At 38.5% G+C, this 26796-nt stretch overlaps 1 protein-coding gene across 4 annotated transcripts in view; it reads right to left on the bottom strand.

Moving 5' to 3' along the window:
* Positions 1–26796, bottom strand: part of ARHGAP10 (Rho GTPase activating protein 10) — a 328794-nt gene that overhangs the window by 34476 nt on the left and 267522 nt on the right. For all 4 annotated transcript variants that reach the window (XM_059922584.1, XM_059922586.1, XM_059922585.1 and 1 more), the window contains one exon: positions 18953–19103. In XM_059922584.1, coding sequence (XP_059778567.1) covers positions 18953–19103 — 151 coding nt within the window. The remainder of the gene's footprint in view (positions 1–18952; positions 19104–26796) is intronic.

Raw genomic sequence — 26796 nt, 5'->3', positions numbered from 1 at the left:
TTGGGTCTTCGTTTCTGTGCGAGGGCTTTCTCTAGTTGTGGCAAGCGGGGGCCCCTCTTCATCGCAGTGCGCGGGCCTCTCACTATCACGGCCTCTCCCGTTGCAGAGCACAGGCTCCAGACGCGCAGGCTCAGCAGTTGTGGCTCACGGGCCCAGGTGCTCCGTGGCATGTGGGATCCTCCCAGACCAGGGCCCGAACCCGTGTCCCCTGCATTGGCAGGCAGATTCTCAACCACTGCACCACCAGGGAAGCCCTTGATTTCTTTTATATTTTAGTGTGCTCACTCAACAGGGATTACTTGTATACTGTAATTAGTGAACACAGGCTATTCCATAAAGTGAAAAGCTAATATTCTTAACTATTATTTTTATTATCGATTGGTATGTAACACTTTCTGGGGGAAAAAATCTCCAAAATCACAGCGGAAATCGACTAAAAAATGTGATCAGGCATATAAAAACTCACTACCTAAGTACAGAGAAATAAATCTCAAGGCTAAACATGACCTAGTTTACTTTTGAGGGTGGCTTCAGCCAAAACTAGGTAGACTCTTTCCCCAGCAGGGGGCAAAAAAGCTGACGTGGTGACATTTACCCTAGCCCCCTCCACCCCTTGTGCCTGGATTCATTCTCCTGTCATTCTGCACTATAATTATCCTCCTGTCATTCTGCATTTTCTATCTTTTAAACAGGGCTGCCCAATAATAACCAATAATGTCTTGCTTAGAGTATTTCAATTTCTTCTTTGCCCACTTCGTGTGTCTGTTCTTATGATGCTACACCCAAGGAAGACTCAAGCACCAAAAATTTAGGCTTAATGTCTGAAGCTGAAGAGGGCACAGTATGTAGGGAACTGAGAAAGGCTATCCTCAAGGAAAACATGTCTGGGTACAAGTCACAGTAGTAGACTAATAGCTGTGGGAATGAAAGTGATGGGAAGAGGCTGAAATGGGAAGAGGATGATGAAATGCCACAGGAAGAGGAGAGTTTTGTTTGTTTTGCTAACTTATATAAGCCTGTTCAAAATATAACCTTTGAACTAAGCAGAAAATAGTCAGGCTGCCCTAGTTTCCATCATGTGGCAGATATTATGACATCAATAAAATCTCCTTCGAGCCATAGTGGTCTTTCTTCCTAAGGTCACCCAGGACACACAGCATACTGAAAAGGAGAAGGGTGCCTACCATCAAGAACACCGAACTCATTTCAAAGACACTCTGATGTAATTTCTACTCTGCTAAAATAAAGTCTGAATTGCTATATTTCATCATGTCAAAAACTAGTTTCTAATACTGCACTGACTAGTGTAAATTAGCATAAACCAAAATTTATGTTTTCCCTCCCCCCTGCTCAATATGCAGTTGGACTTGACGTTGTATATAAAACCTGATGCTGAACAATAAATATGGAAGTGACCTCTATAAATAAAGCTAAATCTGTCTAGGAGCTGGCGAGACGCTTCAACATATGAAACAGTAGAAGGAAAACATTCCCCCACCAATGTTCATAAGGCCAACATAACAGATGGGATGGGTGCCAACAGTGGCATTTTAAGGTTGACAGAGATCAAAGGACATAGCCACCATCCATTCTTTAATGACCCTGTGTACAGGAAAAGTAGCATGGACTAAGCGGTGCTGGTCCCTGAAATGCAGTTAATACAAGTCAAAGTATACTACTTAACTCATGAGAAATGAGACATCATAGAACTGTCATACTGAATTGGAACACTAACCCATCTAGGAGAGCATTCTACTTTTTAACAAGGACACTCAAGAACACTTGAGTCATCCATAGCCTCACTCTTCCTACCTAAGTCTTAGAAGTACATCATAATGTCTTCTTGCTTTCAAATTACTGGGTGAGATTGCTGTAGTCAATGAAACATTCAAGGGTTCCAATGCTAAGTAAAGGAGCATGACTTCCACAACAGCTTATCACTCACTACTGCTCCAAAGGGAGGATTACAGTTCTGTCCAGTATTTTGTTTTTGCATCTGGTCCCTAGCACTAGCGCCCCCATATTTACTGACGTGCAGATACCAGTGTGACCAGATACCCAAATTTATTGAGACTGAGGAAAACAGGAAAAGGCTACATTCCAACAACATAGAAAGACAGCCTGTCCTGCCTAGCTGGATTATCTAAGACTAGTTTTGTCCAAGTAGCCCACTCTTTGCCTGGTAAAAAAAAAAAAAAAAAAAGTGAACAGGCCTGTTTCTTCATAGCATACTTAGATACTCACCCAGAACCTCATGGAGTCCTATGAGCTCCTCGAACTAGAAGCTGCAGTATACACACGGAATGACTAGTGCACAACAGAGCAGTCTGTGAGCAGCATGGCTGAGAAGGGTCAGGATCAAATCCCAAACCCCACTAACACCTAACCAGCCAAAGAAAACCCAGCACTGCCTGCATAGTTTTCCATATGCTAGTCTACTTCAACTAAAATGGCCAAGGAATTGAGAGAACTTGCATTATGAGGCACTAGCAATAGTGGCATTATACAGATAAGATCTATAGAGAGAAAAAGAAGCCCCCCCCCCAAAAAAAAAGGAATCCAAAGCAAGACAAAAAGTAAAGTCGATATATTTTTCAGGCCAGATATTTATTCTTATCCTTCTAAAAACATAAGCCAAAAGAGTTATATTATCTTGTACATTAGTTTTAATTAACTGCAAAAGTGTATGTACACACACACACACACACACACACAGGCAATTCCTTTCTTTAATTAGAATAATAAAGATAGGTTAGGAAACTCAAAGTTTGACTTTAAAACTGAACTTCTAAAATTGCTAATGTAATTGGGTATCTTTCTTTAAAAAAACCAAATCCAACCTGTCCATTCAAAGGGAATTCTTCTTTGCTGTCCCCAGAGCAGTAGGTAGTAAATGACTATTAAGAGAAAACAGTTTAGGTTCTTTGATCAGAAAATCTTCTATTAGGGAAACAAAGGGGAGGGGGGTATAAGAAATTAACCCTGCCAACTGCCCATTAAGGAAAGAATGCTAATTGTACTTCTCAGCAGTGAAAGGTGCACTGAGAGACCAGTTACAATTGCCAAGTGGAAGGAAAGGTTCCTAAAGTCCCACTGACCCCAATTCTCGGCTCTGCTGCAAGTTAAAGCAATGTCATGCTGGGGGCGATGGGGCAAGATGTCCCAGTTCCTCTCATTTCATTTGGCCCTCATCAAACAAGACAAACCATGATGGGAACCATGATAAAGCTAAATAACATGCAGGTTAATGACAGTCAGTGTCTAGCTAAGAATAATTCCCTTGGGTAATATAATTTCTTTATCTGAAATCATGTCTAGGAAAGGGAAATGTGACTCTCAATAAAATAACCTCCCACCCCCAGTCCCAAAAGTCCAAAAAACAAAAGTACACATAGATATACATCCCCCCCCAGAAAACTGAATAAGAGAGAAGTCAACTCCTAAACTGTAACCTAAACTGTCACAGTAAGGCATGAAAAGATGTAATGAAATTGCCATACAATTATAAAGCAGATTTTATTTTCTACTGTCTGAAGATATTAAAAATTAAGCATAATGCCTGCCTGAAAAGCTACCGAATGGCTAAGACATGCCAAAAGTGTATGCTAGGAAATGCTGATGAGGGAATCAGCTGTGTTCTAATCGCATGACATAAAATACAGACCCCATTATAACGTTACAGCAGCAGCTAACAGGCATTAGGTTACAACTCCAGGAACCACCTCTGCGACTTACAAGGTCAATGGAAGGCTGAAGCAATTCAATTACAAAGTGAAGAAGACCAGTTCAGCTGCAATGTCAATAGAAGTCAAAGCAAATTGCTTTACTCTGTAGAGCAGAGAGCATTTTTATATCATAATCACAGCCCAGGGGCATTATTTACAGACTGAGATTTCTGCCTATATAAACAAAAAATATAACCACCATCTACGATTATCCTTAGGAACCAAAAAGTAATCAGATACTGAATCAAGCTGTCTTGCATAAACTTCTGAGGAAGCCTGACATTCTGACAGTTCAGGAAATTTAAAGCACACACCAGTCCAGCTGAGAAAGGAGGGTTGTTGGACTCCTAGCTACTTACCTATCCTCCTCCCCCATCACATCATTCTTTTCACCTGAACAATGTAAATTATTATCAACTGCCAGTTTAAGATAGCAACCAATAAACTTATTAAGCTGGACAAAAATAACCAAAAACAAAAGACTAAGTTACATTTTCTTGGAAAGTATACCACATAGGAAAATATATTTGAAGCCCTCTATTTTACACATCAGGCCCTCAGGAAAATCTAAGCTAAAATTGAGTAGTTACTAAATATTGGGTGGTTTACAGCCATTAAATCATTTGTTCTTGGCAAAAACCAGGTGGAAGTTTACTGACCCAAACTCATGAGGCTTCGAGGGGAATTTGCCTAGATCATACAAGACAGTAAGAAGAGAACAGGAATTCAAATCCAGGTTAGGTTAAATCCAAATGGAACCACAAATAAGTCTACTAGTCAATAAAACTCTTTTGTGGCCTAAGTATTTCCAGTGATAGTGATCCCCAAAATGCTAGGACAATGTGCCTTTGAGAGCAGCCCAGGTAGAAGGTGAAAGACGCATTAAATCCAACAGGAAAACGCTAAGCAGTGACCGCTCCCTATTCTCAATGAAGTGCCAATGAAATTTCTCCAGGTCAACTCATGCTAGCGGGACTCCATATGCTTTTTTCTCGGGCTCTGCTTCATTCTTTCTACTTCAAAATCTTCAATTTACACCCAACATGCCAAATAACAAGCACAACTTGCATCAGTTTTAGGCTGAAACTTTTGTAACTTAAATACACACACTTGTATGCATGATGCATGTGTGTACATGTGCATTTATATATGTGTATATATGTACACGTGTATAACAAGGAAAAAGAAATACAGATATGTTTAAAGAAGAAAATCATCATTCTCTCACTTCCTAAGGAGAAAACCACTGTCATAACTGATTAATATTCTTCCAGATTTATTGCTATGCTTATACATTTATTCACATAGTTTTCCCTTTAGAAGTGAGGCTATTCTGAAATTCTGTTTTATAACTTACTTTAGTCATTCAAAATCACACCATGTGTATTATTTCTGTGGACACATTTCTGTGATCCTTGGAAGGCTAGAAGCCTGTGTGTGATTACTGAGGACCTGTATCATCTGCTTGTGTTTGGCTGTAGAACAAGGCCTTTAGGAGCACACCCACACAACAGAACACACAGAATACTATACAGCAGTGAAAAAGGAGAGGGCACTCTCTTTGTATTGATATGAAAACAATACCAGATATAAAGTTTTTTTAAAATACGGTGCACAACTAGCTTTTGAGCACACAGGGGATATATAAAAATCTATATTCATCTCTGCTTATATGTACATGAAGGATTCTAGAAGGAAAAATAAGAAACTATAGGTTGAATCAAGTCAAACTGCTGCTATTCAATCAGTTTTGACACAGACAAACAGCAGAGCAGTTTCATGTGATACGACCCTCTTAATAACAGTGGCCAGCAATCCCATTTGGAATTTTAACTTTGAAAGGCTTTAAGAAACTATAGGTTGAAATGACATGTAAATGAAAAAACATTTGAAATTGCCGATATTAGATAACTTTGGAACTGAGAGCTGGCCCTCTGACATGGCTCAATCTATTAATAGCAGTGGTTACAGATTTGGTTTGCAGGGACTGAGTTGATGGGATTGAATGGAGACTTTTCACTTTACCGCAACAAACGTAAGACCAGATATTTGTTCAATTAGGTAAATGGGTATATACATCATGATAAAATAAATATAATACTGAAATAAAATGATTGCTTTTCCTTCTCCTTGCCCATAAAAATGAGCGTCCCCCTTTCTCTTAGAGGACCCATTTTTGTTACAGTGTATTGTGTCCCAGGTTTAAATCCATCCTCATCTCTGGCCCTTTCCTCTCCTTCATCTCCTTCATCAAAACCATCACTCTGATTCCTTTACAACAAAACTAGCCACTGTTTTTAATGGAAAAACTAAGAATCACTCTTAAAATTAAAAAAAAAATAAATCAATGTATTGTTTGAAAGGCACATGACATCTCTGAAAAGACTGGCCATGGAAAACTCCAGAGAAGAGAAGACCATTTGCTGAGGCACTTGAGCAGAGTGGTAAGGAGCCCAGACTCTGGAATGGGACTGGTTAATCCGGGCTTTGTCACTCACTAGCCGGGAGACTCAGGTGAGCTACTGACCTTCTCTGAGCCTCAGTTTCCCCAATTATAAAATACGGATAATAATACTATCGATAGGATTGTTATGAGGATTACCTAAGTTTAATAAATATTGCTAACAACAGTAGCTGGCATATAGTATGGTATCTGTAACTGTGCACTATTATTACCCTCCAAATTTTGTATCCTGTTCTCGCATTAACTATTAAAATTTTTAAGAAAAAGAGCCCACCTTTAAAATAACTAAGATACTAACCAGAGACTTAAAGAGTCACTATTTCTATTCTGACCCAAAGAGAAAAATAAAACCACAGCCATCATCACAATTCAAGCTCAAAGACTCATGTTGCTGAGTTCAGAGAATAAATATTAGTACATGGAAAATGTCAGCCGTATAATTCACCATAATAGGCTTGAAGATTTTTTTTTCCCATCCAAGGTTGACATTGGACTCCTTCTAAATACTGCCTAGAAGACACACAAGAATGCCATGCCAAGCAGAATGAGCATTTAGAAGGAGCCAGACTGCAAAGTTGCGACCCAGAGTTCATAAAAGGCAAGGAGAGACAACTAGTTACAGGAGTAGCCTTCACAGTTGACTCAATCTCACTCATTTCTTTTTCCTCAACAGCTGGGAAGGATTCAGTAAGTACAAATAAACTGGCCACAGGTTTGTTTGGTTATATTAACTGTAGACAGCACTCTTATCTCCTGGTAATTTTTTATCATGGTCCATAAGAGTTTTCTGAGTAATAACAATTGCTTGGAATTGGCCACACTGAGATAATACCTTCCCCTTCAAGATTTCTCCTCATCTTCCTAGCTACCAAAGGAAACGTTTCAAATCAGTCACTCCTGACAGCCTTAAAAATTCTATTTCATTCAGGATAAACAATACTTCGGTTGGTTTGAAAAGATGTTTCTTAGACAGCCCGGCTACCTCCTACGTTGTTAAGTGTTTCAAAGAGGGCTATAAAGAGAGTGACAGCTGCTTGAATTCAGAACTAGAAATTAAAATAAAAGCTATTAGAAGTGAAGAAAAAACCCACACCACACGGAGACAAGCTTTAAAGAATTTTTCTCTCTTCTATAAATTCTAGTTACCTGCCATGAACTTTTTTAAGGCATTAAATAAGACTTTTTTTCTTCCCCCTCCAGAGAGAGGGGGAAATGTTCATCCCACACAGGAGCATAGTTAAGATTATAGAGGAAGTCATACAAGAAGGTGCCTCGTGCTTTGTCAATAACATTAGGGGGGCTGAGCTTTGAGGAGGCGTCTGGGGAGACGCCCGTGCAGGGGAAGCAGCAGGCATGATCTATGGGCAGGTCACAACTCAATCACAGCCCTGACATTTCTGGCTGCCTTTTCCAACCCATTGATCTCATCACGGTAAAAGTGAGAAATAATCTGTCGACAGAGCCTGTCACTGGATTCAAGCCCGGTCTTAGATTTAACTTCACAACAAAGTAATTCCATGCCAAGGAATCATGACTTTGCTCAGAGGAGGTGGCAAGATGGCTCGGCCCTTGGAAAGTTATTAGCCAGAATCTACCCATGAAGCATCACGCAAAAAAATGGTAAGAATCGAGAGAAGATTACCAAGCATAAGACAAAGATCTGCTTGCGGCCTGTTACTTGGGTTGATTATTAATCTCTGCAAGCTGATCAGATATGTCTATAAGGAAATGTCAATAGCTGTAGAAGGTCTCTTAAAATCCACATCAACAATGGTTTACAGTGATTCTTCTCTCACATAAGTGTCCTGATACAATTTGAGGGAGGACGGGGTAGTAACAATTCACTTACGAACGCATGTTTTCATGAAGGTCATTTCTTTTTTTTTTTTTTTTTTTTATTGGAGCACAGTTGATTAACAATGTTGTGTTAGTTTCAGGTATACAGCAAAGTGATTCAGTTATACATACACATGTATCTATTCTTTTTCAAATTCTTTTCCCATTTAGGTTATTACAGAATACTGAGCAGAGATGTCTGTGATATACAGTAGGTCCTTGTTGGTTATCTATTTTAAATATAGCAGTGTGTACATGTCAATCCCAAACTCCCAATCTACCCCTGTAAAGATACTCTCTTGGGAACTGAGATTAGAGAGTGCATAGTTGCCGTGACTGTCAGCTCTCCATCCTTGACTTCTACAGAAATAAACATCTTTGAGTATGGTGGGGGCCGCCCATCCTTTACAGAAGCCTGTGACTGAATGGATATAAGTCTGCGAGGTAAAGTAGGAGAAAACTGAGCTCTACATTGTTCATAATTATGAGACTAATCTTTCTCTAAGAAGACATAACGTTTCAGTCATTACTTAACATTTCTCTGTCCACTGGCTTTCCACATACACTATTTATACCAAACTTATTTTCTAAACAAGTTACATATAACAATATGTACTGAAGACACTAACGAGATGAGATGATTTCTTCCTTTTGATGGAAAGATGGTCTAAAGATATATATTAAAAAAAAGCCTCAGGGCTTCCCTGGTGGCGCAGTGGTTGAGAATCTGCCTGCCAATGCAGGGAACACGGGTTCGAGCCCTGGTCTGGGAAGATCCCACATGCCACAGAGCAACTGGGCCCGTGAGCCACAACTACTGAGCCTGCGCGTCTGGAGCCTGTGCTCTGCAACAAGAGGCCGCGACAGTGAGAGGCCTGCGCACCGTGATGAAGAGTGGCCCCCGCTTGCCGCAACTAGAGAAAGCCCTCGCACAGAAACGAAGACCCAACACACCCAAAAATAAATAAATTAAAAAAAAAAAAAAAGCCTCAGGACAAAACTAAGACATAAACACAAGGAAAAGATTTACCTATGAGCTTACAATGTGGCTGATGACCTCTGTGTTGATTAGCTGCCTTCATCCTCCACACCTGGTCAGTGGAGACATTCCCAACAACTTGCTTTAACATTTCTACCAGATATCCATTTTATTTTCAATTCCTAGTGCTGACTCAAGCCCACATCCACCTAAGCTTAAATTACTTAACCAGCCTTTTACCATGGCCTTCTTGACTCCTACAAGACAGATTTGTCCCACCCTGATTTTACAGACTGATGCATATCAGGATAGGCTCTTCCTTTAAGAAAGGAGGAAAAGGGTCCTGCTTTATTGTTAACCCACCTCCCCTTCGACAGTTGTATTTTCACTTTTTTGCTTATAAAGCTCTGCATCCTCGTCATGTTCTCTACCACACTGTAGGACTACAATAATACATGTTCAACAAAATGTGCTCCAGTTAGCACATCCGGGATCCAAGTGGGAAAGTGCCAACCTAACGATACCCAAGTAAGAACTACCCTAAAATAATATTAAATCCTGCCAATTGGCTTGCAAGATGATTTTGTTTTCAACTCTTTATAAGTCATATCTTTTCTGTTGTCTAAATAAACAAACTGCTATACCATGTACAAAAGAAGACAGGCAAAGAATACCTAATTACCAAAGAAGATACAAATAAAACTAGTCCTGTGAATGTCTAGTTGTGTTTAAAATTAGAGCTAGCATAAAGGAAGAATGGGAGAGCTTAGTCAAAATTCAGATGATAATCTTCTTCTCACTCACCAAACCTTCCTTTAAAATGTTTCTTCTGCCTTGAAGAGAAAATAGCAAAGAATATACCTCATACAGCCTCATGAACTTTCCTTGTATATGGGGACAAACACAACAGTCTCTCTTTATATAAAAAGGTACTAAGGGTCCGGGACCCAGCCCCGTCCACCAGACATTGCACCAGCAGCCACATTCCCACCACAAGAGGGCACATGCAGCCCACATAGGGGACACTCCCTGAATGCCTGGCTCTGGTGGCCAGTCAGGAATGCACTTCTGAGCCCCACAGGGCATCTCCTAAATGAGGCCATTCCTTCAATTCTGGAGAGAGAGCTGATTTACCTAATACATAGAAACAAACACAAAATGAGGCAAAATGAGGAGACAAGGGAATATGTTCCAACAAAAGAAAAAGACAAAGCCTCAGAAAAAGAACAAAAGGAAGCAAAGATAAGCAATCTACCCGTCACAGAGTTCAAATTAATAGTCATAAAGGTACTCACTGAACTTGGGAGAATAGATGAACACAATGAGAACTTCAGCAAAGAGACAGAAAATATAAGCAAGTACTAAACAGAAGTTATAACTGAACTGAAAAATACACTGCAGGGGCTCATCAGCAGACTAAATGAAGCAGGAGGATGAATCAGCAAGCTGGAAGAGAAAACAATAGGACTCACTCAGACAGAGCAGTAAAAAGAAAAAAAAATTAAGTGAACATACCTTAAGGGACCTTTGAGACAACAAGAAGAATAATATTTATATTACAGGGGTCCCAGAAGGAGAAGAAGGAGAGAAAGGGCCAGAAAACTTATTTGAAGAAATAGTGGCTGTAAACTTCCCTAATCTGTGGAAAGAAAGAGACATCCAGGTCCAGGAAGCCCAAAGAGTTCCAAGCAAGATGAAACCAAAAAGACACACACCAAGACATATTATAATTAAAATGGTAAAAGTTAAGGATAAAGAGACAATCCTAAAAGCAGCAACAGAAAAACAACTTGTTACATACAAGAAAAACCCCATAAGGCTATCAGCAAATTTTTCAGCAGAAACTTTACAGTCCAGAAGGGAGTGACACAACATATTCAAAGTGCTGAAAGAAAAAACTTCCAACCAAGAATTCTGTACCCACAAAGTTATCATTCAGAATTGAAGGAGAGATTAAGAGTTTCCCAGATAAGCTAAAGCTAAAGGAGTTTATCACCACTAAACCAGCCCTACAAGAAATGCTAAAGTGACTTCTTTAAGCTGAAAAGAAATGGCACTAATAATGAGACAACACATAAAAGTAAAAACATCACTGGAAAAGGTAAATATATAATACAGGTAGTGAAACCACTTAAAATGCAAACATGAAGGTTAAAAGACAAAAGTAGTAAACTTAACTAAAATTAAAATAATTAGTTAAAAGATGCACAAAATGAGATGTAAAATGTGTCATCAAAGGTATAAAATGTGATGGGGGGAGTAAAAAGATAAATTTGGACACATTCCAAAGCTTTAAGAGGGTACCAACTTAAAATGGGCTACTATTTACATAAGATGTTATATGTAAACCTCATTGAAACCACAAGGAAAAAAACCTACAGTAAACACACAAAAGAAAATGACAAAGGAATGTAAGCATAACACACACACACATGTGCGCGCGCACACACAAAAACCCACCAAGACACAAAGGAAGCAAGAAAGAGAAGAAAGGAACAGAGAAGAACTACAAAAACAGCCAGGAAACAATTAACATAATGGCAATAAGTACATACCTGTTAATAATTACTTTAAATGTAAATAGACTAAATTTGCCCATCAAAGGCAGAATGGCTGAATGGAGAGAGACTCACTTCAGAAGAAAGAGTACACAGGGTCTCAAAGTGAAGGGACTTAAAAAGACATTCCATGCAAATGGAAATGAAAGAAAGCTGGAGAAACTACACTCATATCAGACAAAATGGATTTTAAAACAAAGACTGTAATAAAAGACAAAGAAGGGCATTACATAATGATAAAGGGGTCAATACAGCAAGAAGATATAAGATTTATAAATGTATATGCACCCAGCAGAGGAGCACCAAGATATAGGAAAGTAAATATTAATGGACATAAAGAGATATTAAAGGCAATACAATAATAGTGGGGGACTTTAACACCTCACTTACATCAATGGATAGATCATCCAGACAGAAAATCAATATGGAAACACTGAATTTAAACAACACATCAGACCAAATGGACTTAATAGATATATACAAATACAGAATATTCCATCCAAAAGCAGAATACACACTCTTTTCAAGTGCATATGGAACATTCTCCAAGACAGATTACATGTTAGGTCTCTAAACAAGTCTCAAGAAGACTGAAATCATATCAAGCATTTTCTCCAACCACAATGGTATGAAACTAGAAATCGATCACAAGAAACAAAAGGAAAAACCACAATAACATGGAGATAAGCCAACATGCTACTGAGCAACCAATGGCTCATTGAAGAAATCAAAGGAGAAATTAAAAAATACCAAGAGATAAATAAAAACAAATACGACATGCCAAAATCAACAAGATGTAGCAAAGAAAGTTCATAGCAATACAGGCCTACTTCAAGAAACAAGAAAAACTCCAAATAAACAACATAACTTCACACCCAAAGGAACTGAAAAAAGAAGAACAACGCCATCCAAAATTAGTAGAAGGAAGGAAATAATCAAGAGTGGAAATAAATGAAAGAGATTAAAACAACAATAGAAAAGATCAATGAAACTACGATCTGGTTCTCTGAAAACACAAAATTGACAAGCCTTTAGCTAGATTCACCAAGGGAAAAAAAGAGAGGGCTTAACTAAATAAAATCAGAGATCAAAGACGGGAAGTAACAACCAGAGAAATACAAAGAATCATAAGAAACTACAGACAATTACAAGCTAACAAATTGGACAATCTAGAAGAAGTGCATCAATTTCTAGAAACACACAATCTTCAAAACTGAATCATGAAGAAACAGAAAATCTGAATAGACCGATTACTAGTAAGGAGGTTGAAACAGTAATCCAAAAATCTCCCAACAAACAAAAGCCCAGGCAGATGGCTTCACTGGTGAATTCTACAAAACACTCAAAGATTTAATACCTATCCTTCTCAAACTCTTCCAAAAAAACTGAAGAAGAGAGAAATCTTCCAAACATATTTTATGAAGCCAGCATTACCCTGATGCCAAAACCAAACAAGAACACCACAAAAATAGAAAATTACAAGCCAATATCCTTGATGAACATAGATGAAAAAAATCCTCAACAAAATATTAGCAAACAAAATCCAATGATACATTAAATACATTAAGAGGATCTTACATCATGATCAAGTGGGATTTATTCCAGGGATGTAAGATTGGTTCAACATCCATAAATCAATCAACATGATACATCACATCAACAAAATTAAGGATAAAAACCATATGATCATCTCAACAGATGCCAAAAAAGCATTTCACAAAATTCAAAACTCTCAACAAAGTTGGTATAGAGGACATGTACCTTTACATAATTGAGGCCATATATGACAAACCCCCAGCTAACATCATATCCTAACAGTGAAAAGCTAAAAGCTTGTCCTGTAAGATGAGGAAAAAGACAAGGATGCCAACTCTCGCCTTACGTTTATTCAACATAGTACTGAAAGTCCTAGCCACAACAATTAGGTAAGAAAAAGAAATAAAAGACATCCAAACCAGAAAGGAAGAAGTAAAACTGTCACTACCCACAGATGACATGATACCATATAGAGAAAACCCTAAAGCCTCCACCAAAAAAACAGAATAAATGAATTCATTCAAGTTGCAGGATACAAAATCAATATACAGAAATCTGTGGCATTTATATACACTAATAGCAAACTACCAGAAACAGAAACTAAGAAAACAATCCCATTTACAATTGCAACAAAAAGAATGAAATACCTGGAAATCAATTTAACCAAGGAGGTGAAAGACCTGTAAACTGAAAATTATAAGGCACTGGAAAGAAACTGAAGAAAACACAAATACATGGAAAGATATTCCATGCTCATGGATTAGAAGAATTTATATTGCTAAAATATCCATGCTCTCTACAGATTCAATGAAATCCCTATCAAAATGCCAATGGCATATTTCACAGAAGCAGAACAAATAATTCCAAAAATTGTATGGAACCACAAAAGACCCCAAATGGCCAAAACAATCTTGAGAAAGAACAACAAAACTGGAGGTATTACACTCCTTGTCTTGCAACTATACTACAAAGCTATAGTAATCTAAACAGTGTGGTACTGGAACAAAAACAGACACACAGATCAATAGAACAGAATGAGAGTCCAGAAATAAACCTTCACATACATGGATAATTAAATTATGACAAAGGAGCAAATAACATACAATAGAGAATGACAGTCTCTTCAATAAACGGCATTTGGAAAACTGGACAGCAACATGCAAAAGAATGAAACTAGACCACTATCTTACACCACACACAAAAATCAACTCAAAATGGATTAAACACTTGAATGTAAGAGCTGAAACCATAAAATTCCTAGAAGAAAACAGAGGTGGTAACATCACTGACATCGGTCTTGGCTATGTTTTTGTGGATCTGACTTCAAAGGCAAGGGAAACAAAAGGAAAAATAAACAAATGAGACTACATCAAACTAAAAAGCTTCTGCACAGTGAAGGAAACCATCAACCAAATGAAAAGGCAACCTACTGAATGGGAGATGATATTAGCAAATCACATATCCAATAAGGCATTAATATCTAAAAATATCAAAATATATAAAGAAATCATACAACTTAACAACAAAAGCAAAAAAAAATAAATTACACAACCCAACTGAAAAATGGTCAGAGGATGTGAACAGACGTTTTCCAAAAGAACACACAGAGATGGCCAAAAGACTCATGAAAAGGTGTTCAATATCATCCATTGTTAGGAAAATGCAAATCAAAACCACAATGAGCTATCACCTCATACCTGTTAGAATGGCTATTAACAAAGACAATAAATAACAAATGCTGGAGAGGATGTGGAGAAAAGGGAACCCTAGTACACCGTTTCTGGAAATGTAACTTGGTACAGCCACTAGGGAAAACAGAAAACAGTATGGAGGTTCCTCAAAGAGTTAAGAAGAGAAGTACCATATAACCCAGCTATTCCTCTTCTGGGTATTTATCCAAAGAACACAAAAACATTAATTCGAAAAGACACACGCACCCCAATTTTCACTGCAGCATTATTTACAATAGTCAAGATATGGAAACAATGTAAGTGTCCATCAATAGATGAATATATATATGTGTACCATACATATTGCATATGTATGCATGCAACTCAACCATGACAAAGAATGAAATCTTGATATTTGTGACAGCATAGATGGACGTTGGAGGTATTTTGCTATGTGAAGTAAGTCAGAGAGAGAAAGACAAATACCATATGATTTCACTCACATCTGAAATCTTAAAAAACAAAACAAATGAACAAAATAAAACAAACACATAGATACAGGGAACAGATTAGTGGTTACCAGAGAGGAAGAGGGTTGGGGAGTGGATGAAAGGGGTAAAAGGGGTCAGGTGTATGGTGATGGCTGATAACTAGACCTGTGGCGGCGATCACTGTGTAGTGTATACAGATGTCAAATTATAAATGCTGTACACCTGAAACTTATATAATTAAAAAAAGAGGTAGGAAGGACATAAATTTGGAGTGGGCAGGTATAAACAAAAACACAACATACACTAAACTTTTTTAGAGTTACTTTACTACCACTTCTAAGGAAATGAAAACACAGAAAGATAACCTGAGAACGAAATAAAAGGAAGTCTTTGATTTTTGCATCTTCTTTTTAGCACTTAGCAGCCTACCTCATATTTTGCTATTTCCCAACAATTGATGTTGCCAAATCTACTCAGCTTTGAGGTTTGTGAGACTATTAAATGCTATATGAAAATGAACGATATGGCTTCTACAAAATAATAAAAAGAATTTCAGAAAAAATTTAACAGCTGCTCTATTTAAAGAAATCTAGCTAGATAATATATCCATTTCAGTTCATCTTAATCATCAACGGAGATCTTTAAGCAAGTAACTAGAATTTTAAAGTCTTCTTTAAATGACAAGTTTAATACCATTAAATCACATGTTAAAAAGGAAAATAAATGAGCATTGTGTATGCAGTATGGCTAAATGTGCCAATGCCAATTAAAGCCTTTGTTAAAGTAAAGATACTAAGTGTCTTTAATTAAACTTGGGGGGCGGGGTTGAAAAAAACACAATAAAAACGATGTCTAACCAGCAGAGGGTGTCTCTCCTATTTCACACCAGCTAAGCTAGGATTCTCCACTTCTAGGTCTATCCTACTTCAGCTCATGCTAACAGGCTTGCTGACTGCTAATAACGACTTTCTGATCTGCCTAATGCTGAACTGAAACCAATTCTGAGTGTTTTCCAGGGTTGCCTGTTGGGTCCATCGTATGGTTTCGTACCCTACTCAATGCAGAAGAAGAAATAACATACCACAAAACCACTTCACTCAAATACCAAATCTGTGACCAAATCATACAGCTGAAGAAAATCTCCAGTCATCCAAACTAGTTCCTTGAATCTTGGCAAATAATCTACCTAACTTTAAACAAAAATAATTTGTCCTGGATTTTATTAAGTCAAATTTAACTTGTACTACAGTGAATAAATGGGGAGAGGGGAAAGGTGGAAACATATTTGCATTTAAACCTTCTATCAGACTCATAATAAACTAAAAAATTTGGAAAAATCATCAACCAAAGTTGGCTAATAATGCATACCTTAACCAAAACTAGATAAACATGGGAAGTGACTCAACTACCATCAATAAGAAAAAGTACATAAAAAGATTAAACTTTTGAAAATTTCAAATAGAGTTGACAATTAGATGACTCGGGCTACTGAAAAACATTTAAGTCCTGGTGATAAGAAGAGATTTTTTTTTTTTTTGAAAGGGTAGAGTTTTCAATGTGCTAAGTAATAATCAATAACATAGCCTTTTAATATCCTTTCCCTGTATGCTTCCTTTCAAAAGCATTTTCACCACCTCTTCATTTATTTCTTTTTTTAGAATATGCAAAATATGGATCCCACTTTGTTCTCCCTGAAATAATTATTTTTCACACAACTTGAGTTTCACTAAAGCTTAGCTACAAATAATTGGTGGGGGGCGGGGGGGGGAGCGGAGAGGATAAATAACAGGTTTTAATTGCTTTATCTTATGACCTGTAAGATAAAACAAAATCACCCCATGACCAAAATCATGGGCTTTTCTGATTCTAACAACTTCCAAAAAAATCAAAGGCTGCAATCCAGAAGGATCAATGTAAAGTTATAAAAAGACAAAATGTAGAATAAAACATCATATAGACGGTGAACATAAAAACAGACTATAGGAATTAAATGTTTGTCCATCTTCTTTTTTCCCTTATAATTAAAGAGTTTTAAAGAATTTTTATATGGCCTAAAAATTAGGAGAGCTATGATTGCACACCATTTTGAGTATTTCCATAAAAGATGTGCTAAATACCACTTCAGCAGCTTCTTACCCATTAATAATAATCATTCAGCAACCCAATGATCAAAAGATTAGTAAACTATGTACACATGACTGGATATTCTGATTCAATTCCTAAAAGTACCCCCCAAAGTAGATGTGATTCCCTCTTTGGTCATTTCCTTTATGAAATAGAGTCAATTCAGTTTTGCTCAAGGGCCGATGAGCCCAAGTACGTATTGTTTTACGTCGCCTTGATTTTGCTCCCATCCTACTTTCCAACATTTGCCTCGTTCACTAATTTTTTAACACTTCCACCAGAGGACAAGTGAGATATAAGACAAGGCGCAATTCAAACCAGTCAGCTTTACTCCTTATTAGCAACTCTGTTGAGAGAGTGAACACGAGAAAGGAGAGAGAGAATAAGAAGTTGGCTGGGCTCAGAAGCTGAAACTAAGGGCTAAAAGGAAGCTCTGAAAGTACAAGTTGACTTTAATAAATCATGCCCTTTCTCTGGAAAATGAGGACCTGATTGTAAAACTAACGTGTGTGTGTGTGTGTGTGTGTGTGTGTGTGTATATGTAATATATTATATAAGTGTTTATTTATATATATATATATATACACACACACACACACACACACCACAGGAGGCATTCTGAGTCCTCCTGTACAGACCCCCTGAGAGTTAGTTAAAGACAGGTGTCACCTACTTGCATGGGTCTTTGGATATTAGCTATGTGACATTTCATTATACCGCTGCTTATGATGGAGGTACTGTATGTTTCTATCTTCATTTCCTCCTTCCCTTTGACAATCAGCTCACACCTCCAAACCAATAAAACCTTGGTAGTTTCGAGCTTATTTTCCATGCCAATAACTACGTGATTACAAATTAGCAACTGGGGTCTCGCCATGGCTCACAGCCTTGTTTTGTAGGGATCAGTGTTTAAAATTCCAATTTCTAGGCTCCGGTAAAAACGAGGCAATCTGGCAATACTGAGTCAAGGTGGCCACGTGACAACAGAGAGCTGGAACGGGGTGGCTTGGATGGAAAGTAAGGACTTCCACTGGTCAGAGTCCCACTGCAGCTCGGCCCACTCAGCCGAGCCCCCGACCGTGGTCCATTTGCCACCCCGCTGCAGGATGAGACACCTGCCTTACAAGAAAGTCAGAAAACCGGGTGGTGCAGAAGCACAGACCCCAGCGCCACAGGGACCCGTGCCTTTGATCTCAATGCATTTAACATCAGACTCCAATGTGCTCCTCTCATGAAAGATCTACTTTCATTTTAGTTCCTCTTCCATTTGTCTCGGGGTTATGTAACCTCACAGGAGGTCACACAAGTCTCCCCAAAAAGAAATTTTAGCTGTCTTTTCAAAGTAAAAAAAAAAGAACCGTGAATAACAAAGACAAACACAAAACTGAAACGTGCATTCTCTCCCTGACAAGGAAAGCTTTACCCTCCCTGTTAATCTCAAAAATCATAATCTTAAGGGGAAAAGAAGTTAAAATCCAAAGGATGGAAAACCATGGCCCGCCCTGGGGACATAGACTTTGCCATATTCTCAACAGACTGTCAAGAAGAAACATGTAATTAACATCTTACCATCTTCCAGTTCAAGACAAAGATTATATACAGCCACGGGTCTCTTAGTCCTCTGGCCCTGTCTCTTCGATTGCCTTGGTGGAGCATTTGGGGGTGACGCTGACAGGGTGACTGGGTCAGGCAGTGTGGCATCAGGCAGGGTCCTAAAAATCTGCCATCAAAACATGAAGGACATTAATTGTTTTCCATGAACAGAAACCTGGGTTTTGCAACAGTATACCAGTACCGAACAACATCTGGAGTTCATCCAAAAGGGACTGCTGGGGCCAAAAATCCATGCCTTCAAATTTTAGGTTATTAAGTCATCAGTCTTTATTTTTTAACAGAGATTTCAAAATAAAATTTCTCATTAAAATTAAGTAAAAGCAGCATCAAATCATTATATTTCAAGATACATTCATGCCCAAACTAAACAAGTATAACCATCTTCACCAGATGTAGACAATACCACAGCTCTTCATCCACAAAGGAAGTAATCGGGATAAAACATTAAAAACAAATATCCCATTCAATTTCACACAGAGTTATATTTATGCCAAAATGCTAGTCTCAATTTTTTTTTTCAGACTACATAAACAGAAACATATGATCGCAGATATTTTTTACACATTTAAAAATAGCCTGTGCTTTACGAAATTACCTTTCGGATTCCCACGAGCATTTTTCAGAAAACGCTTTGTAGATTTTACCAATTTGTTTAATACCTTCCAACTTCTCTTAAATATTTCCCTTCCATTTATGCAATCTAGAGTATCAGCACCTTGATTATCTTCAGTGTCATTCATCTATCAGCAATAACAACATTAATTAAAATGTGCTGCTTCTTTGCTTAGCCATATTTTTTTTCTCTTGAGAAAAGCAAACTGTGCCATAAAGGGAAGCATATCACACAGAGGTGATTTATAATAAAATTTTCATAGCTGCCAAGACCTGAGTTCGGAAGCTTCCTGTCCCCAACAACACTGGAGTCCCTTCAGCCCTCAAAGAAGTCATAACATAAAATATTTAGACATCACCCCGACACTGTATCTCCAGAGGGCTGGTGTTCTAAAGGTAGATGCTCAAAGAAAGCCAGCTAGCATTAAACAAACCGTAAACATAAAACTCACAATAAAAGGCACTGTGTGAAAGCCCCACTGTTACAAGGAGATTATTATTTATGTATATGAATAAAAACAGACACATGACCTGTGTGTACAAGTGAACGTATCGCATATATGTATCACATTTAATAGCTAACAAACGTGTCAGAATTATATTCACAGTCTAAAAGTTCTCACCTAAAAACTATTATATACCAACAGAAATAAACAATTTCAACAGAGCATTAGCTTTATAGTACCATACTGCCCCCTCATGTGTAAACGGAATAAAAAATGGTTTAAATTACTGTGGACAAATATTCACTAGTGAAAAGTTAATTTTGTGCTCCAACTGGTAACCTGCTAATACCATATTTCCACAGACTTTGTGCTCCAATAGGGCAGTCTGGCAAATAGCAAACTACTTATCTGCCCAAAATCCTCTGCTGTCCCTACTGGAGAATGGACCTGAGGACACAGGGAGGGGGAAGGGTAAGCTGGGACGAAGTGAGAGAGTGGCATGGACATATATACACTACCAAATATAAAATAGATAGCTAGTGGGAAGCAGCCGCATAGCACAGGGAGATCAGCTCGGTGCTTTGTGACCACGTAGAGGGGTGGGATAGGGAGGGTGGGAGGGAGGAGATAGGGGGATATATGTATATGTATAGCTGATTCACTTTGTTATACAGCAGAAACTAACACACCATTGTAAAGCAGTTACACTCCAATAAAGATGTTAAAAAGAAAAATCCTCTGCTGTCTAGACTATCATCCACATCTGGATTTATTGCCATCTCTCATTGTTCAAATTAAGGAAGGTTGTGAAGTAGAGGGAACAGGAGAGAAGTTAGGGTGTGAAGAGGATGACAATGGTGAAGGAGAGAAGAAAAGGTGGGAAAACTTGATCCCATCAAAAGAAACTAGCACCTGTGTGTGACCAACACTGGGAATATAGCTCATTGACTTATGTTCGATCTTTACAAACATGGCACATGGCTCTGGAATGTTACTCGAATAGGAAACCAAACAACACAGAGCCAATATACCCAAAGCATAAATAAACAGTGGAAAGGTTATAGCCCAAGAACCGGCACTGGATAGCTGATAACCTTCCGAGCAGCCCTTCCTGGAAGATCGCACTGAGTGAAATGAGGCAAATGCTGACAATGGTTTCCCCTCCCTGCCCCACTCTCCTCCACCACCACACAGGGTGAGGGTGAGGGCAGTAAGGTGTGAGAGCAGCCCCGGTCTGCAGAGCCAGAATACCAAGCAAACCGGGACCCAAGAGTGTGACTCCAATGTTCCTGGGGGGCTGATCTGAGACATCCCAGAGCTGGGCCTCCAGAAGTCTCCAGAAGACTTATGACATCGTTCAGTTTACATCAGAGTATCTAGGAGACTATTATTGAGCCATCAAAAAGAAGAAAGTCCTGCTACATGCAACAGCATGCATGAACCTTGAACCTCAGTGAAATAAGTCAGACAGAGAAGGACAACACTTGATGATCTCACTTATATGTGGAATCTTAAAAAAGAAAAAAAAACAAACAAACAAACTCATAGAAACAAAGAACAGACTGCAGACTGGTGGTTACCAGAGGCAGCTCTGGGGATGGATGAAGGTGGCCAAAAGGTACAAACTTCTTCCAGTTATATGATAAATAGGTTCTGGGGATGTAACATCCAGCATGGTGAACACAGTTACCAGCACTGTATTATATACTTGAAAGTTGCTAAGAGAATACATCTTAAAACTTCTCATCACAAGAAAAAAAAATTTGTAACTATGTGAGGTGACGATGGATGGTAACTAAATTTATTGGGGTAATTTTTCACAATATATACCCATATCAAATCGTTATGTTGTACACCTTCAACTGATACAATGTTATATGTCAATTATATCTCAATAAAACTGGAGGGAGGAGAATATCTAGGAATGGGGACTGGGCTTTGTGGAGGGGGGGGGGTTTGTTTTATTTTTCTGTGGTTTGTATTTTAAAGCTCCCCAGGTGATTCTTTTGTATAGTCAAGGCTGAGAAATCCCCATTTAGACAGTCATTCCACAGCATTCTGTACTTGTCTTGGATGGACCAAAATCTAAATTGAAACACCAGAAAAATTATTTCAGAGAAAGTGGCACTGGACATATGCAATCAATTCCTTGGATCTTCCCAAGTTCTAATCAGGCATGAAATGTTTCAAAGTTTCTAAAGACCAACCATTCCCTCAAAAAAGTCTATGTGTATTAGCATTTCAAAGAGCTAACCTATCATCAAATTAGGTGGTTCAAAAGCACAGAGGCTAACTTGAAAAGGTACTATCCTGGCGTTTAAGTCTTCCCAGCTATGGAGGCTTAGACATATTATTAAAAGAGTGTATCTCATCTTCTCATTTATATAGTGAGAGCCATAATACTTATGTCTCAAGTTATTACTGGGATTAAATGAGACATTCATAAAGTATTTGGTACAGCACTTGGTACATAGTAACCAGAAGTAAATGGTAGCTATTGTATTTGTAAATATGATCACATCCAGTAAATAGTGATAATAAAAATGGATGCAGACCCTTATTACTCTACTAAACCACTGTTTTGAGAGGTCATTAATTTCTTGAGGTCTTGAATTCCTCAAATTCAGTGTTTAGTTAATCAAAAGTGTTTGCGGAAAAGCTCATCAAGAAATGGACTAAAGGGAAGCAATAAACAGAGCCTCTTGTCAAAATTCCAAAGTCACCTAGAATCACACAGTTGTTTTGCGTATTTACTTCCGCATTTCAGCACTGAAATTTGAGATTTAAATTACTTTCTCTATCATTCATTACTTAATAAACACCTACTAGGTGGTAGGCTTTCTCTGAAGCACTTCAATATCCTCAAGAACCTTTGAGGTACGTATTGCTCCTCACAGTTTAAAATGATAAAAGCTTAAAGACTAAACAATCAGCCCAAGTCTTCACAGTTTGAAGATGGCACAGTTGGTATCTTAACTCTCAACTCTGATTCCAAAGCCCCCGCTGCCAGTTTAAAAAACAAACAAAATTTAATTCTTAGGGGAAAAAATCACCAATTATACTGTTCCATATCTGTTTAGAAAGAGTAAATCTGGAGATTATAGACTCACCATCATTGTGTTATGTTCTTCTAGATGTTTCAAGAATGCATTACCTTTTATATGCATTTAACCTTGTCTGCCAATGCAACAACCTCAGTTCTCAATTCTCTTTTTTTTAAAGCTATTGATACAAAGCTGTGCTCTCATGGTTCTCTATGAAACAACAGAAATGATTTTAAAAGATACTCTTTTTAAATTCAGAAGAGAAGGAAACACTAAATTATTTACTTTAAAATTTTGTCTTCTTTCTTGGCAATCTGATTCTAGAAGTTAAAAGTTAGCTGATCTTGTTCTATGTAGTCAATGTGTGTCTTCTTTAAATATAACACTGATTTTCCAATTCTAGAACCACGGCATGGATGCAAATTCCCATACTGCCCAGGTCTCTTTCCAAAATCGTGTGACTCTCCTAACTTCCCTACATCATGTCACCTTTGTTCTAGGGCAAAAGATGAACTTATCTTAAGGAATAGATCAAGTCTACTCAAAACTTATTTTTTTCAGGGTAGAAAATTTCTTCACTGCACCTACGTATTTACAACATAAGAAAAACTCAAACCAGACAATCCAATGACAAAAAACAAAACTCCACACATAGGTGTGTCAGGTAAGGAAGCGCTTATTCAGGTCTCTGAAGAGTGCTAGCACAAACAAAGTCTGGCACTACTGCTCAGAGTCACAGATTCCTTACACTCAACAACTGGATGTTTATGCCCACGGGACGCAGCCATACATATAAACACCTCCCCAAGTCCTTCCTTCGCGCTGTGCTACCAGGGGCCACGTATGGAAATGACCGGTCCACCTCTGCCGGAAATACTTTGCAGAGAACAGGAAACAAGAATGGGCTCTGCAAATTTCACTTTAGTACCCAACTCAAACCTACAGCATTCGGTTCAGCTGAATTAATAAATACTATGGGTAAAGGAAATTAAGGGGAATGAGGTCATTCTTTTCTAAAAAGCTGGTTCTCCAGAAGAGTTCAGTGGTGTTTCTTGTGAGAAGATTACTAATACGTTTGTATATTCCTGTCATCTTGAACAATGACAGTTGCAACTATTGGGTACTTGCAGTATGGCTGACATTATGCCAAGTACTTGACTTACAAAGATTTGAACCCAGATTTCCTGATTCCAGCATGCATGTCTTGGTCACCATGCCCGCCTGCCTCCGATATTACCCACTCATATTAAGCCCCATTCATATTATGTCCTCTTTGGTGATGTCATATCTCTCATAACTACGTGACCCATAACAGAGGTACAGCCGGAAGACAGTTGGAAATTAATGCATACTCCCCTTAGTAAACCTTTAACATGGAAAGGAGGGACAAAATAAAATTTCCAATCTCTTTCCAAAATACATAACGATATTGCTGTACACCTGAAACTAACTCAACATTATAAATCAACTATATTCCAATAAAGTTAAAAAATTAAAAAAATTAAAAATACAACAAACTAAGGAATACAACAAAAAGGACACAGACTCACAGATACAGAGAACAAACCAGTGGTTACCAGTAGGGAGAGGGAAGCGGGGAAGGACAATCCAGGGGTAGAGGATTAAGAGGTACAAACTACTGGGTATAAAATGAGCTACAAAGATATGTTGTACTACACGGGGAATATAGCCAGTATTTTGTAATAACTGTAAATGGAGGGTCCCCTTTAAAAATTGAATAAAAAATGAAAATTAAAAAAAACTTTTAATAAAATAAAATTACATGACCATAAAAAATAAAATAAAATACATAAATACAAAATGGCCAAATATTTCTTTCAGCTTCAGTGTCTCTAGTGTGTTTAGACAAATACTCATTACCTTGGGGCTGTATGACTCTTAAGTTGCCTTCAAGGTAGCTTGAACCATCCATCTACAGCATAACTTCAGAGTTTAGCTATGGTGGGAACAGTCCACTGAAAGCTCTGAAACCTTTCCAGCTGTCTGTCCTTGAATCAGCACTACCCCATGACTAAATACGGGTCTTTTATAGAAAACTTTAACTAGAATTAATAATAGCGACTGACAGTGAGACAACAGTTGGGTTCAGGCTAGACGCTGGAAATAGTCTAAGGCTTCATGTTTGTTCTGGTTCATCCAAACTCAGAATCTCAGAGCTGAAAAGGCTCCTAGTTATAACTTCAGCCACCCCTGTATTTCACAGAGGAACAAACTGAGGCCCTGTGGCTAAAGATTCGCTCATATTCACAACACCACTAGCGGCAGACCCAGGCCTCATTCCCAGACCAAGGCCTCAACGTCCACTGCTATCTCCCATCTTGCTGGCACCAGCCCTTTCTCTCCAACAGACTGTCCTTTACGCATGTACTTCCTCATCGGGGGAGGCTTTTGCTCAGTAGCTGAAATTCCTCTAAGTGCTCTCACATGCATTATCGGACACAAGCCTCAACACACAGAGCTGTGAGGCTGACACAGGAGCATGCTACAGGGTCTTGTTCGGAGCCCTGCTGACGCCCGTCAGCATGAAACCATGTCCATTACATCACAGGGGAGAGGAAGAAGGGCAGCCAGGAAGAATGAGAGGGGGGGAAGCGGGCAGGAGAGACAGCCGGCCCAATGGGCATCCATCCCACAGGCTCCGGCTTGACAGCGGCCCTGACTTAACCATGAGCTTTTTTTTTTTTTTTTTTTAATTTATTTATTTTTGGCTGCATTGGGTCTTCATCACTGCGTGAGGGCTTTCTCTAGTTGTGGCTGGGGGGGGCTACTCTTTGTTGCGGTGTGAGGGCTTCGCATTGCAGTGGCTTCTCTTGTTGCGGAGCACGGGTTCTAGGCACGCGGGCTCAGTAGTTGTGGCTCGTGGGCTCTAGAGCGCAGGCTCAGTAGTTGTGGCTCACAGGCTTAGTTGCTCCGTGGCATGTGGGATCTTCCCGGACCAGGGATCGGACCTATGTCCTCTGCATTGGCAGGTGGATTCTTAACCACTGCACCATCAGGGAAGCCCACCATGAGCTTTTTGAAGAATAACTTCAATTTTGGTTTACAACCGAAAAAAAAAAGAAACCAAATTTGGTTTACAACGAATTTATCAATTGGTAGAATTCCTGTTTTTCTTTTTCTTTCTAAGTTTCCAACTTTAATTTCTGGAGACATTTTCCGACCCCTTCCCAAGTGTTAATGGGATATACACAGTGATTTCTGCAGTTCTCTGTGCACTAAATAGAGGAATACATAACTGACTTTGGGTCTTGACTTCAAGCTTTCAGTGAATGACAACCTTTATCAACAAGACTTTATAAAATGGAATGTACCTCAGAACTCCTCAGAACTACCCACCCCAAACCATGGGCATTTTCAGTGACATAAACTGTGGATACAACATCAGTGCCCTGGTTTTCCTAATGTTCAACAAAGACCAAAAGTGGTAATAATAACAGTAATAATAATAATAACTTTGATAACATACTGGAACCAAGTGGTATTAAAGAAATTCGCATATGTTCATGGAGTAACTTTCTCCCCAATCAGTTCATGAGGTGAACCTCTCCTAATTAAGCCAAAGTTGCATCACTCTTACATTCATGGTGCAAACACATATTCCCAGTTATAAAATGTTGTTTTCTGGTTTACAAACCTTTAAAAACACTCCAGGTGCGATTTTTATCAATTTGTACCT

Source organism: Balaenoptera ricei, chromosome 5 (genome assembly GCF_028023285.1).
Source record: "Balaenoptera ricei isolate mBalRic1 chromosome 5, mBalRic1.hap2, whole genome shotgun sequence".
Lineage (NCBI taxonomy): Eukaryota > Metazoa > Chordata > Mammalia > Artiodactyla > Balaenopteridae > Balaenoptera > Balaenoptera ricei.
This window is presented reverse-complemented; position numbering and strand designations above follow the sequence as displayed.